The sequence below is a fragment of the Dermochelys coriacea genome, chromosome 2 (assembly GCF_009764565.3).
Source record: "Dermochelys coriacea isolate rDerCor1 chromosome 2, rDerCor1.pri.v4, whole genome shotgun sequence".
NCBI lineage: Eukaryota > Metazoa > Chordata > Testudines > Dermochelyidae > Dermochelys > Dermochelys coriacea.
The window spans coordinates 233,095,337-233,111,869 of record NC_050069.1 but is presented as its reverse complement, the minus strand read 5'-3'; the positions used below and the strand labels follow the sequence as shown (position 1 = coordinate 233,111,869).

General features: G+C 40.4%; 1 protein-coding gene across 1 annotated transcript in view; it reads right to left on the bottom strand.

Annotated features, from left to right (window-relative positions):
• PLXDC2 (plexin domain containing 2) overlaps positions 1-16,533 on the bottom strand; it is a 390,541-nt gene that overhangs the window by 72,152 nt on the left and 301,856 nt on the right. The window contains exons 8-9 of the mRNA XM_038393403.2: positions 6,882-6,977; positions 5,971-6,052 (exon numbers count right to left, since the gene is read on the bottom strand). Of these exons, the coding sequence (XP_038249331.1) occupies positions 5,971-6,052; positions 6,882-6,977 (178 nt within the window). The remainder of the gene's footprint in view (positions 1-5,970; positions 6,053-6,881; positions 6,978-16,533) is intronic.

Below are 16,533 nucleotides of genomic sequence, written 5' to 3'. Positions count from 1 at the left end.
CAAGTTAAATGCTGTATTCAGGGTATCACAGTAAATGTTAATTGCCTTCCTCTATGGACTCTTGAGTATAAGGAAGGAGATTCTGTTATTTTCTGTCCTGTTTCTTGACTCAATCTGTTAAAACAGTTTTTAGGGCCATTATCTACTTTACAGGAGTCAGATACATTACTCAGGAAAAGTCTTTCAATTATTGTGGATGGGCTTGTCTTGTAGTTTCCAAAGTACCTTCTTATGACTACTTGAAAAAATTCTGCAAGTATTCCCTCCAAAATTAAATATTAATTTTCTGTATATTCTTAAGCACTTTCAAAATGCCTGTGTTAATAGTTCATGTGGTATTTTATCTGTTTTCCCAAATAGATTCTGCTCCACTGCAGAGGTACAATATTTATCCCAATGGGAGATAAAAATCCAGGGCTGTATTATTTTACAGGAATTACAATTGATAAACAATGGTTCACAGAAAAAATGGAGTACTTGGGATGAAGCCACACACAAAAATCTATCCTTAGCAATTTTGGACCAGGAAATTCAGCTATCTTAATCTAGTTTGTATTCCTTTACCACACATAACAGTGAAATATTTTATCAAAGTTAATTTTGGCTTTTAAAGAACAAAAATACTTGCTGGAACTGAAGCTCATGATTTGGAGCATTTTGCTGCTATCAAGACACACAAAATATAGTTGCCAAACAGGTTATAAAATATGGCAAAAGATTACCAAAAAGTGGGTGTTGGGGAACTTGATGTGTATTTGTCATAGTCCAAACTCGCCTTCCCTTGAAACGCAAGCTAGACCGTGAAAATGAATTCACTCCCTTCACAGTATCAAGGCAAGAGGGCAATGACTGTAATTTGTAAAAATAATCATCCTTTGGACAATGTGGACATCTTTGAAGAGTGGCCGGATAACATAAGAGAATCACTGGACCAAAATGTTGCATAAAGCAATCTAAGCTGCTGGGAAGGAGAAAACATTTTGCAAGTTGAGAGCAGAACTTGCATTTGATGATTGATACATTGTAATGTGCTTCCTAATTACTACTATGCATTGCATTAAATTTCTGATACCATTCAGCTACATTTCATGCTGCACACCATTGGATATTTTATGCTTTATAGTTATTCAGAACTGCCCATTTTGGAATTGTGTGAGATAATATCTTTTATTGGACTAACTTCTGTTGGTGAGAGAGAGAGAGAGAGAGAGAGAGAGAGGAGGTTTTGAGCTTACACAGAGCTCTTCTTCAAGTCTCTGTGTAAGCCAGGGATGGGCAAACTTTTTGGCCCGAGGGCCACATCAGGGTTGCAAAACTGCAAGGAGGACTGAGTAGGGAAGACTGTGCCTCCCCAAACAGCCTGGCCCCTGCCCCCTATCTTACCCTGCCCCCTCCCACTTACCACCCCCGACTGCCCCACTCAGAACCCCCAACCCATCCAACCCCCCCCCCCCGCTCCTTGTCCCCAACCCCCCCCCGGGACTGTCACACCCTATCCAACTTCCCCCCAGCTCCCTGACTGCCCCGACCGCTATCAACACCCCCGCTCCTGACAGGCGTCCATGTCGATGATGTTCCAAAGCAGTATGGACTGAAGAATGTTCATTTTCATCATCTGAGTCAGATGCCACCAGCAGAAGGTTGATTTTCATTTCTGGTGGTTTGGGTTTTGTAGTTTCCGCATCTGAGTGTTGCTCTTTTAAGACTTCTGAAAGCATTGTCCACACCTCGTCCCTCTCAGATTTTGGACAGCACTTCAGATTCTTAGCTTTCGGTCTAGTGCTATAGCTATTTTTAGAAATCACACATTGGTACCTTCTTTGCATTTTGTCAAAGTGTTCTTAAAATGAACATGTGCGAGGTCATCATCTGAGACTGCTATAACACGAAATATATGCAGAATGCAGGTAAAACAGAGCAGGAGACATACAATTCTCCCCCCAAGGAGTACAGTGACAAATTTAATTGATGCATTCTTTTTTTTAATGAGCATCATCAGCATGGAAGCATGTCCTCTGGAATGGTGGCTGAAGCATGAAGGGGCATATGAATGTTTAGCATATCTGGCATGTAAATACCTTGGAATGCTGGCTAAAAAAGTGCCATGCAAATGCCCGTTCTCACTCTCAAGTGACACTGTAAATAAGAAGTAGTCAGCAGTATCTCCTGTCAATGTAAACAAACTTGTTTGTCTTAGCGATTGTCTGAACAAGAAGTAGGACTGAGTGGACTTGTAGGGTCTAAAGTTTTATACCGTTTTGTTTTGGAGAGCAGTTATGCAACCAAAAAAAATCCACATTTGTAAGTTACACTTTCACAATAAAGAGATTGCACTTTAGTACTTGTATTAGGTAAACTGAAAAATACTATTTCTTTTGTTTATCATTTTTACAGTGCATATATTTGTAATCAAAAATAATAATATAAAGAGAGCATTGTACACTTTGTATTCTGTGTTGTAATTGAAATCAATACTGATAACGTAGAAAAACATAAAAAATATTTAATACATTTCAATTGGTATTCTATTGTTATAAGTGTGATTAATCGCGATTAATTTTTTTGAGTTAATTGCATGAGCTAACTGCGATTAATTGACAGGCATAATATTAACTGACCATGTTTTAGTTTTGTTTAGTTTTGTTTGTTTTTGGTTATTTTAAGAGCATGGGGGAATCTGTCTGTTGAGGAATTTTCAGGATCTAAAGTTTTTGCAGGTGGGAGTGGGATAAAACTGCATGAAACAATGCGGAAGTGGGAGTGGGTATTACGGTGTGGAACGAGAGTGAGATGCAAAAAATAGCCTCACACAGAGCTCTAGTGCTGAGGTTTCTATCAGGGTGCTGTCCCTTGATCCTGCCTGGCAATTCCATGTATGACTATGCAGTCATTTGCAGCTATGCAAAGAGGGTGTAAAACATTGCCATTATTTTGATCTAACCATGCTGTATTCCCAAGTAAATGACTGCATGAGGTGCACAGCAGTGGAGAATTCACTGTCCATCTTTTGTACCAGTCTCTAGCTCAGGGGTAGGCAAACTACGAACCACGAGCCGAATCCAGCCTGTCAGGGCTTTGGATCCGGCCCACGGGTATTGTCACCCCCTTGGCGTCGTGGGCCCTGCCCAGCTCCCGGAAGCGGCTGACACCATGTCCCTATGGCCCCTGGAGGGAGGAAGTGTGGCAGAGGACTCTGCACGTTGCCCTTGCATGCAGACACCACCTCCTGCAGCTCCCGTTGGCCGGGAATGGGAAACTGTGACCAATGGGAGCTTCAGGGAGGTACCTTCCCCAGGGGCTGCAGAGACTTCCGGGAGCAGCGTGGGGCCAGGGCAGGCAGGGAGCCTGTTGTAGCCTCGCTGCGTGTTGCTGCCACCCTGGAAACCGCACCCCGAACCACTCCTGCACCCCGCACCCAAACCCCCTGCCACACCCCTCCTGCACCCCAACCCCCTGCCCTGAGACCCCTGCTGCACCCCGCACCCCTCCAGCATCCCAACCCCCTGCCCTGAGCCCCCTCATACACCCCCACACCTGTCTTGTGCCCCAACCCATTGCCCCGAGCCCCTTCCTGCACACTGCACCCCCCCACACTCTGCATTCCCTCCCGCACCCAACTCCCTGCCCCAGCCCTACATTCATGGCCCTGCATGCAATTTCCCCACACAGATGTGGCCCTCAGGGCAAAATGTTTGCCCACCCCTGCTCTAGCTAGTAGCCCTCTGATAAATTTGAAGCCCCACCTCCTTTGTTGCTAATGGAAAGAAGGAGCTTTTTTGTCTCTTTTCCTCTCTCAGAGCCTCCTAGCCACTGTTAAGGGAGGTGTCTCCACTGCTCTATTCTTCCCCGAGCCTCCTGGCAGCAGGCAGAAGTGGAGAGAGCAAAGAGGTCTCCCTTAGTCTTCCCCTCTCTTAGAACTGTTTCATACATAAAGTTTCATCAGTTTAACAAAAATCAGTTTAAAAACTAATTTAGTTAAACAGGTGCAAAATCCTGGGTGGACGTTTTATTGGTTTGAATCTGGCTTTTTATCAGTAATTTTACAAACACAAGCTAAATGACAGAACCAGTTTTTAAATGAATTGTATTTAAACTAGTGTAATTTCTGTATATAGACATAACCTTAGTCTCCTTTTTTTTATCCTTCTCATGAATAACTTCAGGTTAGAATAGCCTCTGCTGCTAGTCAGAGATTTCCCAAGCACAAGTAGCATGAAATGACTGACAGCTTCACTCCCACCCACAAATAGCAACAGCAAATGTGCCATGCTGTTCATTTTACTCTACCACCTCTTGTCAAAGCCATGAGCACTGTAACAGCACTGGAGTTGTCTGTTTGCAGAAAATCATATAGTACTAGGTTACATACTTGATAGAAGGTGATCTACAACCAGAAGGACAAGAATCTCTTTAATGAAAACTTATATTCTATAGAAATCAAAGTCTCACGCCCCCTCCCCCCATACTTGCCACTGATGAGTGGCTGAATTGATTTATCAAGCCTTTTTTGCAGCACTTCTAATGCTCTGGTAGCTCAGTATAATGATTCAAAAACTGCACAACAATTGCTGGGAGGTTTTGTTTTTTTACTTTCATAAAGGGACCAATCTTTGCTGTTTCCACAAACAAAGCTGCCACTCATTCCAGTGGGTGTTTCACCTGAGCAAGAAGGACTGCAACATGATCCCAAAGCATCAGATCTTGCTCCTAACTAAGTCAATGCATGTTCATGCTTCAGTGCGAGCAGGAACAAATCCTAAGACTAAACTTCACACCAAGCAACTGGGGCACACATGCAAGTCCTGCTCACTTAGCCTTTCCTTGGAATAGCCTGCTACAGGTGTATATTTTTATTCTGTACAACATTTGTCATGCTGCATGATACAATCTGATGTAGATAAAATACCTTATCAAGGCTGTCTGGCAAAATAAGTGGACAAAACTGATTTGCAGTAAGCTTTGATACACACCTACTTCAAGTGAAGCGGCTAAGGAAAACATGAACATAAACTACCACAAATTCTTAATTCCATACCACCTTAATCAACTATTTGCCCATCTTTCAGCATCCTGTTAAATAACTGCACACTTTTAAAATGCTAATAGCCTTTTCTCCTTTAATTATTCATATAGTTTATAAATAAGACTTGTGTCCTTAATCTCTAAGGTTGAAAAGTAAAACACAAATAATTCACATCCATAGCTATATTGTGTTTTACATAACTGAATGGCTGTTAAATAAATTCTAGACCAAGGTCAGCAAATGAAGAACTTTTTGAAAAGCCACGATAACAGAGTTGTCATTATGCTCTTTACACTTCAACTATTCCATAAAGCTTCCAAATTGTTCCTGCAGCTGACATGACTGTCAGAGTGAATGCAGCAGTGAGGGGATGATGAGACCCAAAATGTTCACTAACCATGATGAGAGGCTCAAAGATTTTTTTTTTAAACTCCTAGTTGTGTCAGTCTCATCCCTGTTTGGGGGACCAGCAGGTTTTTATAGCTACATTTACATACTTGTCCCTTGGCCTCTGCATGCAGTGACATTTCTTTCTGATGACATACAAGGAGCAAATATGAATTTAATTATGGTTTCTGTCGGCCACTTTAAACCAAAGATAATTAGAACTTCAGATAAGAGTATGGAAATAATGGTAGGAACTCTGAGAAACATATGCTTGCTCTGTCAGCCCTTGGGCCCTTCTTTCCTAGCTTCCTTTATTAAAGTTAAATGGGTTAGTGATGTGTTGCTGATAATGGGAGCTGCTGAGGTTCATAGTGGTGAACAATATTACTTTAGGATGATACTGTAAATGACAATGCCAAAAGCATCTCCCTTGTCTTTCCTCAGCAAATAAATTCCCAAAAGAACAAGTCCTATATTCTGAATCATATAAGGTCAAACTTTTTTTGAATACATTTTGAGCACGGCCATATATCAAAGGCCAAAGAAACAAGGCTCTTTACCTCTGGAGTTTATTACACCAGCTGCAGTTGAAGCCAATCTGGGCAGTGACACAGGAACCACAGCTGTTAAACTGGAGACAGGCTGGGAGATGGATAAATAAATAAAAATTAATACACCCATTAATCTTATAGACAATTCTTACTACATGTACAAAGCAAGAATAAATCCTCTCCAAAAATATATTTAAGTGATCACTGGTCTCTCAGATGTATAGCATGACATATAAAAGATAGCCTGTTAGCATGTACTGTACAGATGTATGCAGAGAAGGTACTTTTGATCTTCACGATTTAATTTGTTTTCCATTTGTAAATTTAATCCCATTTCCAAAAACCTCCTTTCGCTCAGGTTGCTAATTTTACTGTTAAGTATTAAGTTATTTCCTTAAATCTCTTTCCTTCTTATTCTTACATTCTGAGTATAGCTAACAGTTAGACATAAGCTGATAAGAAGACTGGCAGGAATGTGTGTAAGAACTATAACTGGATTAGGAAAAAAGGGTGATAGCTACTTTCAGTGTATCATAGTGGTACAGCTGGCCATTTAAATGCTAAGATTTCTAAACAATGTGGGTTTACCTTGAGCAAAGAAGGTGGATGAATTGCAAAACTTGTTTGTGTGTTCATTTAAGTTGGGCTGCACTGCACACATAAGTTTTTTTGTTTGACTCACAATCTTGTAATTTACTCCCTTTCTTCATGAAGCAAACAATGGATATATAGACACTCATTGGAAAATCATTTAGTGCAGTTATCATTCAAGATCTGCTGGCAGTTATGATAAAACTCTGATCTGTTAACTTACTTGAGTCAGCTATATAAAGTTTTCAAACCCTCAGATTCTAGGAAAATATTTTGGAATGCTGCATTTTCTAACTATTTTGGACCTGTCCAAATTAAATTTTACTTACTAGGTAGAGGTATCATCTCAACAGCTGACAGATTGGTAATCTTTGACATTTGTAGCTCCACCCTGTGGTATTCATAAATCGTTCTTCTACGGACATCTACCAGGGAGGAAAACAGGGAGGAGATATTTTCATATCTTATTGTTTTGCAAGCTGCATCCTGTGAGAAACCAATGGGTTTACCAGTTGCTTGCTATACTACACACACACACTCACACTCACATACACACACAGAGCACATTTCCCCCATGGAGCAATTTTAATTTAACAGCTCTAGAGTGGGAGATTCATTCAAACCATCAGAGCCTTTCACCAATAAAGGACTATGAAAATGCTGAATGAGCTCTCAGCCATCTCATTAACACATTTAGGCAGAACTTCTAAAGCTGATACTCAAATAGATTTTAGTCTATAATTCAGATATTTACCACCAGAAGATGTTTCCCAAGCTAGATGGCTTATAGAAACATACTGTTGGAATGCCATTTGTTCTCAAAATGTGCAAACAAAAATGGTTTAATTACTTAATTTATTTGTTAGCTGGAAGATACTTCACATCTTAATACTGCAGCCTTTGTACAAAAGTATTGGATTAGAAGTTTTTAATATTAAAAAAATGAAAAATGTTAAAGGAGCTAAGAAAAGTGTTACTAAAAAGGCAGCTGCATGTGAAATCACTACATAAACTGAAATCAGGTATGTTTCTCAAAGCAGAAGATTCTCTGCAAAGTTAAAAGTGTACTGTTTAGACAGGCTTTGAACACACAAACCCAAAGCAACAGAAGGGAAATGTAAAAAAAAGAAACAGTTGATTGTTAGTTTCCTATTCACTGTTCTATTATTTATTCTAGTCATCTTCAATATTCCAGATAATGAGTGTATGGCTGCAAAGCAGTCCAGAACACTTGCAAATTAGAAGGACAGACTATACTACTGGTCTTACATTATAATGATTGACCATTTCCGTAGGCCTTGGATTCAAGGTTAAATTTTTTGTCAGAGGCCTGATCAAGCTTCCATTTCAATCACTGCAAACACTCTCACTTCAGTATGATTAGGACAGAAGAGAAATGAGCAGATTCAGACATTGGATTAATGGATTACCTTGGTTAATTTTGTCGGCTGAGCTGATGGGAGGAGAAAATAATACAGAGAACTACAAACCTATGCTTAGGCAGGCTTGTGTTGCCAATTCTGCACCATGCAAATGGGGCACAGCCATATGGTTGGTGTGAGGGACGTGTTTTTATCAGCCATTCTGCTATGGACTTTAAGAGTACTGTTGCATCCCCAAATGTTGTTAGGAAATCATATAGTAGCTGTGACAAAAAGAAAGTATTTTCCCCAGCTTCTTCTGGTCAGAAGGTCATGGCCACTTCTTTCAGATGCAAAAAGTTTTTACTTATATATTTATTATACACTGAAATAAACACATTAACAGCAATAAATATTAATCCCTACGAGCTGTGTTAGAGCGCACTAGGAGATACACCTAGCTACTGTGCTTGAAGAGCACAGTTTGGCCTCAGTATGTGAGCTTTGCTAGGTCAAGTACACGTGCTGCCACCAACAGCAAGCAAAAGCTGTCAAAGCAACCAGCAAGCAGTTGCTACCTGCTTGAAGGAGCAGTGAAGACAGCCCTAAGAAGGGTTTGGCTGGGATGTCATGTGAAATCCTGCCCTGGCAAGATTCTTTGTGAAGCGACTGCACTGGACAGCCTCTCTGTTCTCCTCTTTGAACAAGCTTTTAGGCATGAATAGGCAGAATCTTGCTTGCAGACAATAATACTTCTACCTAACTGTCCATAAGGCTTAAGGTGCCATTGCCAATTAACTCAACTTGTTATTTATTTGAGGCTGACTTCTGCTATCATTGAACCACTCCTGGTGAAGGATCTCTGTTTTTATCTTGGATGCAGTGATAGCTTTTTAAGTTGGTACACGTATATATTTTTACCACCGCCATTCTGATTGGATAGTAGGCAGATCCTGGCAAGGTAAGTCATCTGCTGTGGATGTTCTGATACTTGCCAGACTTCTAAAGGTATAGGCTAGGAAACCCTGCCAAGATGAAGCTAATCTGGGCTTGGTTTGGGTGGATCTGCCAGTAGTGAAGGATATATTCTCCCAGAATGTTTTGTCCAAGAGAAGCACTTGCCAAATCAAAGCAATCACGGAATGCGTTTGAAATGAATTCCTGCTGATGCCTGAAGCTTTCATTTGTTTTTTTGTTTTGTTTTGGTTTTTTTAAATCTGGCTCCTGTCTGTGCTATAACTTCCCCATGTGGATGCATTAGGTGCGAATGAAAAGGTTCCTCGTTAGCATTAATGTAATCCTGTTTGAAGAGGAGTATGTTAATACAAATGAGGAGCTGTTTAGTTCATGCCCTCAGTATCTACACAGGGCAGTTACAGTGCAGCACTTTGGTGCACACTGCTTTTCACCCCCCATAATCTGAACTGCAAGGCAGTGTAGACAAGCCCTAAACCTCCAACCGAGATGTGGGTCCTTCTTTGTACAACAGTCATTTTTAATATTCTTTAAAGTTACTCAAACCCCTGCAAAGTCACCAGCAGTTGGAGGAATTTGAACCTCAGTTCAACAAAAGTTATAAGATCATGGTGAGAAAGGGTGGCAGTTGAGGACACATAGATGAGATAATCTGTCAATGAGTGAGCCAATGAATTAAGCACCAAATAATTGTTTAGTGAGTAATGTAGAAAAGCCATCCAGCAACAGACACAGTTGAGTGTTTGCCACGTGTAGTTTGGCTGGTTGGGGAAAACACTCAATAGGACAGGTTCAGAGTAGCAGCCGTGTTAGTCTGTATCCTCAAAAAGAAAATGAGTTCTTGTGGCACCTTAGAGATTAACAAATTTATTTGAGCATAAGCTTTCATGAGCTACAGCTCACTTCATCAGATGCATTCGATGAAGTGAGCTGTAGCTCACAAAAGCTTATGCTCAAATACATTTGTTAGTCTCTAAGGTGCCACAAATACTCCTTTTCTTTTTACTATATATTGAGTGGCACTAATTGCACTAAAACTGGAATGTTAATTGATAACTAAACTTCCATTTTTATTTGAATACACAGTGTTGTAGAGTAATTTCAGTGTTTTTAAATCTTGGGTTGTTTCAGTCCACACTTCCTAAAATAGCTGAACCTGCCTTAACAGAGCCCAGTGTGAAACATCATCACTGGGACAAAGTCCAGCCATTTATGTGTCTTCATTATAGGAGTTATCCCAACCATTGTTTCCAATAAAAAGACCAGCATGGAGTAGCAACCCACTGTGAGGTTGTAGGAAAAACTGAGAATTCACATCATTTTACATGGCACTTATGGACCATGATTCTCAGTGCAGTGTGAACTCAGCAAGCAGGATACTTGCTCGGTGTTTTAGAGTTGAACACAGTGTCAGGTTGAAGACAATATTTCTTCATTATTTTCTACATGAGCAATTTTAAAACAATTATTTTTAAAAAATAGGAAAAAGGTATTGAAAAAGGAGTGTCCTGGAAAAGAGAGAGAGAAAAGGGATTTAGGAGCAGAGATGATAGACCAAGGTGTAGAATAAAGCTTGAGAGTAGGAAAAGGGAATGCAGTAGAGAGAGAAGAAGATTGAGAATGGCCTGGGAGTAGAAAGAAAGGGCTGGTCTGAGAGAGAAGAAAAAAGAATAAGGAACAGTGAAGAGAGGGTGGCAACAGAGGGGCAAGGAGTTGGCAATTGATATAGCAGGGATGATGAAGAAAGAAAAGAAAAAGACCTGCTGAGAGCAGCTGTAGAATTAGCCATACTATCAGAACTACTGCCAGTCACAGCAATACCTAACCTGAAGACAGGTATTAAGACTTATAGTGTGCTTTCTTGCAAGACAGAAAAGTTAATTTAAAGAACATTCAGCTTGTCTATAGACAGAACAGAGACATCTTGTACCCCCATTAGCCAACTCCTATCCGACTTTCACTGCCAGACTCATCCCTCTTATGGTGGCACATCCCTCTTATAGTGTCCAGGATATGTACTCACACCTCACACAAACTCAGGTACATCTGGAATGTAGCAGTTGTTCTGCACTAGCAACGCTGCACAGTATTCAGGCTAGGAAAATATTCAACCAACAGGAACAATAAAATAAAATAAAATAAAAAGGGGTCTACCAAAATTCCACATCCCACTCACTCTCCCATCCCCCAAAAGCCCCCAAACTGCTTTACAATAGCAATGGGGCAAATCCTAGGAAACATCCAAGGTAAATGAATGCAGTAGACAGAGAACAAAGAGTTGCTACTGCCAAGCCTTTGGGGGTCAAAGAAGAGACACTTACATTAATATCAGACAAAATGGTCGCTTTCCAGAATCACATGCATATCTAGACCTTCGCGTGTTTTTCAGATCTGAATTCCAAGCTTGACCCATCACTAAATGTACCACTTTTCATGTTTTGTTTGATAAGAAACCAATGAGTGAATTAATTCCAAACAACTCTGATGCCCATTTCCTCTGTTGAGGTTTCCCTTAGACAATGAGACTCTGAATGGATTGTACATAGCTTTATCCCACCATTAACAGGAAAACTATAACTAGCAAATGATATATCCTTCCAACGATGATTGCCATCAATTGAGATAAACTGTCTAAATGCTGCCAAAGAGTCCTGTGGCATCTTATAGATTAACAGACGTATTGGAGCATAAGCTTTCATGGGTGAATACCCACTTTGTCGGCTGCATGTAGTGGAAATTTCCAGAGGCAGGTATAAATATGCAAGCAAGAATCAGGCTAGGGATAACGAGGTTAGTTCAATCAGGGAGGATGAGGCCTTCTTCTAGCAGTTGAGGTGTGAACACCAAGGGAGGAAAAACTGCTTTTGTAGTTGGCTAGCCATTCACGGTCTTTGTTTAATCCTGACCTGATGGTGTAAAATTTGCAAATGAACTGAAGTTCAGCAGTTTCTCTTTGAAGTCTGGTCCTGAAGTTTTTTTGCTGCAGGATGACTACCTTTAAATCTGCTATTGTGTGTCCAGGGAGATTGAAGTGTTCTCCTACAGGTTTTTGTATATTGTCATTCCTAATATCTGATTTCTGTCCATTTATCCTTTTACGTAGGGACTGTCCAGTTTGGCCAATGTACATAGCAGAGGGGCATTGCTGGCACATGATGGCGTATATTACATTGGTGGACATGCAGGTGAATGAACCTTGAGTTTATCCTCACGCACAATTATTTCAAATGTGGTGACAATAATACCTCCAAATAAGTGGCACTACTATAGGCACCCGCATGGCCCCACAATATGTCAACATTTTTATGTCTGACCTGGAACAATGCTTCCTCAGCTCTCGTCCACTCATGGCCCTTCTCTACCTACGCTACATTGATGACATCTTCATCATCTGGACCCATGGGAAGGAAACCCTGGAAGAATTCCACCACGATTTCAACAGCTTCCACCCCACCGTCAACCTCAGCCAGGACCAATCCACATGGGAGGTCCACTTCCTAGACACCACGGTGCAAATAAGTGACGGTCACATTAACACCACCTTATACCGAAAACCCACCGACCACTATGCCTCCCTTCATGCCTCCAGCTTCCATCCCGGACACACCACACGATCCATTGTCTACAGCCAAGCGCGGAGGTACAACCGCGTTTGTTCCAACCCCTCAGACAAAGCCCAACACCTAAAAGATCTTCACCAAGCATACTCAGAACTATGATACCCGCATGAGGAAATAAGGAATCAGATCAACAGAGCCATGTTCTCAGAAGCCTCCTGCTGCAAGACAAGCCCAAGAAAGAAACCAACAGAACTCCACTGGCCATCACATACAGTCCTCAGCTGAAACCTCTCCAACACATCATCAGTGATATACATCGTCAGTGATCTACAACCCATCCTAGATAACGATCCCTCACTTTCACAGGCCTTGGGAGGCAGGCCAGTCCTTGCCCACAGACAACCCGCCAACCTGAAGCATATTCTCACCAGCAACTACACACCGACCATAGTAACTCTAACCAATCCATGCTACAAACCTCGATGCCAACTCTCCCCACATATCTATACCAGTGACACCATCACAGGACCTAACCAGATCAGCCACGCCATCACCGGTTCATTCACCTGCACGTCCACCAATGTAATATACGCCATCATGTGCCAGCAATGCCGCTCTGCTATGTACATTGGCCAAACTGGACAGTCCCTACAAAAAAGGATAAATGGACAGAAATCAGATATTAGGAATGGCAATATACAAAAACCTGTAGGAGAACACTTCAACCTCCCTGGACACACAATAGCAGATTTAAAGGTAGCCATCCTGCAGCAAAAAAACTTCAGGACCAGACTCAAAGAGAAACTGCTGAGCTTCAGTTCATTTGCAAATTTGACACCATCAGCACAGGATTAAACAAAGACTGTGAATGGCTAGTCAACTACAAAAGCAGTTTCTCCTCCTTTGGTGTTCACACCTCAATTGCTAGAAAAGGGCCTCATCTTCCCTGATTGAACTAACCTCGTTATCCCTAGCCTGATTCTTGCTTGCATATTTATACCTGCCTCTGGAAATTTCCACTACATGCAGCCGACAAAGTGGGTATTCACCCATGAAAGTTTATGCTCCAATACGTCTGTTAGTTTATAAGGTGCCATAGGACTCTTTGCTGCTTTTACAGATCCAGACTAACACGGCTACCCCACTGATACTTGTCTAAACACTAAGACTAAGACTTCTCTGTGAAGAAAAAAAAATCCTTCAGTTTTGTTCCCAATTCTTATAAACAATCCTTTTCCAGTATTGGTTAAATGCTTTTTAGAGGAAATAACCAACCTAACAAAAATGAAATGCCTCCAAATCAGATTTTCAGGGAAGCATATTTATTCATCAACATTAAGCAGTTTCGCCTGATTTTGGAATAAATGTGTTGTTTCATGAATATTTACAAAATTTATTTTCTCTTTTGGCCAATGTTTGAAAGATCCAGCTGTTAGCTCTAAATTTTCTTCCACAAAAAGCAGGGTGGTATCCTGAAGTTGTAGAGCCTGATTTGCAGAGGTGTTGAGTTCCAATAATTCCAGTTAAAGTCAGTGGGAAATAAAGATGTTCAACACCTCTGAAAAACAGACTTATTAAGCCTTTTAACTAGTTCAAAATTGTTGAGGTAAATAGAGGACAACAGCTTTAATGTCAGTCCCTGCTGGAATATTGAAGTCATGATCATATGGCTATAATCATTTTAAAAATATTATCCCATTGAAACTTGGAAAATACTTTTGGTTTTAATTTTTTGGGGGGCTGGTAGGAAAAAAAAATGAAAAAAGCCCCAAATAAACCAGATGTGGTTCTATAAGACGTCCAGTGTAGAGAAATCAGTACAGTGATTCACAAAATTTATCACTGTACCACTATGTCTGCAATTTTCCCAACTGAATTGCCAATTGTGCTGTTTTTTTGTTTTAAATACAAAAGCTTATTATCTGTCTGTGCCTAATAATAGCTAACATACCATGGCTACATTTTGTACTGAACAATAGTGACACAAGTTGAAAAGATCAAATGTAAATCAGCTGCTGCCTACCATTTAGAAGCCACCAAAGAATAAACTCTCTTGTATAACAGAAGATGAACTGACCCAAATGAAGAATTTTGGAAATAAGCCTAAGAAATTTCACTTTTGGCATTTTGAATTTGCACCTACTGATGCTAGAACATCTGGAAAAGTTTTAATTATATGTCCGATACAGGTCCTGGTAAAATGAGGTTCACCTCAGATTTCTCACACCCATTAGCCTGTACTATAGAGGGAAATGCCAGAAATGCCATATATAGAGAAAATGAATCCTTTTGACAAAGACTAACGAGGATTATAGGTACACAAAAGGTCAAACACCTAGTTGTGTATTTAAAGAGAGTTCTGCTCAGTCAAGAGAAGTTCAACTGGTTGAACAATGTAAAAACACACTGCAGATATTATGTGCTACATCTCTACTGCTCTGTGAAAGGAAAATGCTTGTTCCTTACAGTGAGAAAGCACTCTGTTACTGTACACTTGTGTAAATCTAGAGAATGTTATTTACCTCATTATAATTATACTGGATTTATACTGTTTTGCCTAAGAACAGATTCTAGACAGTTACACTAGTATACATTCAATTCAAAGCCAAAGGCTTCATTTTACCGGAACAAGCATTTATTGTAGACAATACAAGGAACCTCACTCGCAATCTATCCAAATTCTAATTCATTTACCCTCTGTAGTATACCAAAGCAGGTTTGAAGTGTTGAAATAGATTCCAAACCCATCTCTGGATGATGTTCTGTTTCCAAGTCACCAATCGGACTGATCTGCCATGAGTGTATACTAGCTATCTATGCTGGGAGTTCACTTCAAGTAGCATTGAACTTAATTTTCATTATCATTCTACAGGAAATATGCCCTTGTCCCATTGCCATAAATGGAAGTGGCACCAAGTAAGCAGGTTGAAAAAACAGCTTTTCAAGCATCAAGAGAAAAAGCAACAGTACAAGAAGACTGAGGGCATTTCCCCAACTTCGCAGTATGAAGTCAACCAGTTATTGAGCACGACACGGAGGATGCTGAACATTTAGCATATAAATCAACACAAATGAACTGTAAGCTCTTTTCTAATAGGGTTATAAAGGAGTCCTATGTGAAATTCATATTCCATTTTACAGTTTTCCATCCTGTCTAGCTAGTTGATGCAAAGTCCTAGCTAAAATATTAGACAAGAACCCATAACACAGCTATAGGAACTCTGTGCTTTCTACAGGGACAAAGTAAGCAGCAATTTATATTCTTTCTGTGTCCTAAAGAACCAATAAATAAACTAAAACTACTATTATTTTATTTCACTTTTGCAGTAATTGACTGGAACCATGGTTGATTTAACACCCCAGAAAGACAAGAATGTAAGAACATGCATACTTAAAAAGTTGCTGACATTGGCTCTCTACAGGCCAACACTATTTAATAGTTCTGTCAGGATACAATTATATTGCTGGCACATACTAATATAAACTTGTTCTGTTGAAAGCACTATTTGACTCCAGGAAAGCCAACTGCAAATTGGCCATTCCCTTGAATACTACTACCTCCCTCAAGAACTTCAAGCTAGTAAGCAACAGAGTTTCCAAGAATTTCCACCCTTCACAAAACAGTACTCTCCTATAAGTTAAGAAGTCAAAGTAGCACAACCTAAAGAGTACAGTAGGTAGTGTAGAAAGGAAACAATCAAAATAGCTGATACAATTCCACTGCTTAGAGCCTCTCACCAGTTTCCAGATTGCTTATCTGCCATTTACCAGAGATGCCAAAATGATCAGAATAAGCTTACAATTACACTCTATAATATGTGAGCTGGTAAATTAGTGTCACTTCATAAAATCAAGGGAAAAAACAACAAACAACCCCTCCCCCCAAACCACTCATATAGCTGAAAAGTGTCAGGTCAGACTTACTCCTGCTGGTGCAAGGATAGAAAAGGCATTTGTAAGGGTTGAATGCAGTTTTAATTTCCATGGTAGCCAGCCTGCAGGCTGCTTTGGGGATGGGCTGAATCAGGTCTGCTCACATCAAGTTTGGCTATGCCACACCCCTGCCAGCATTATCCACTTTGGAA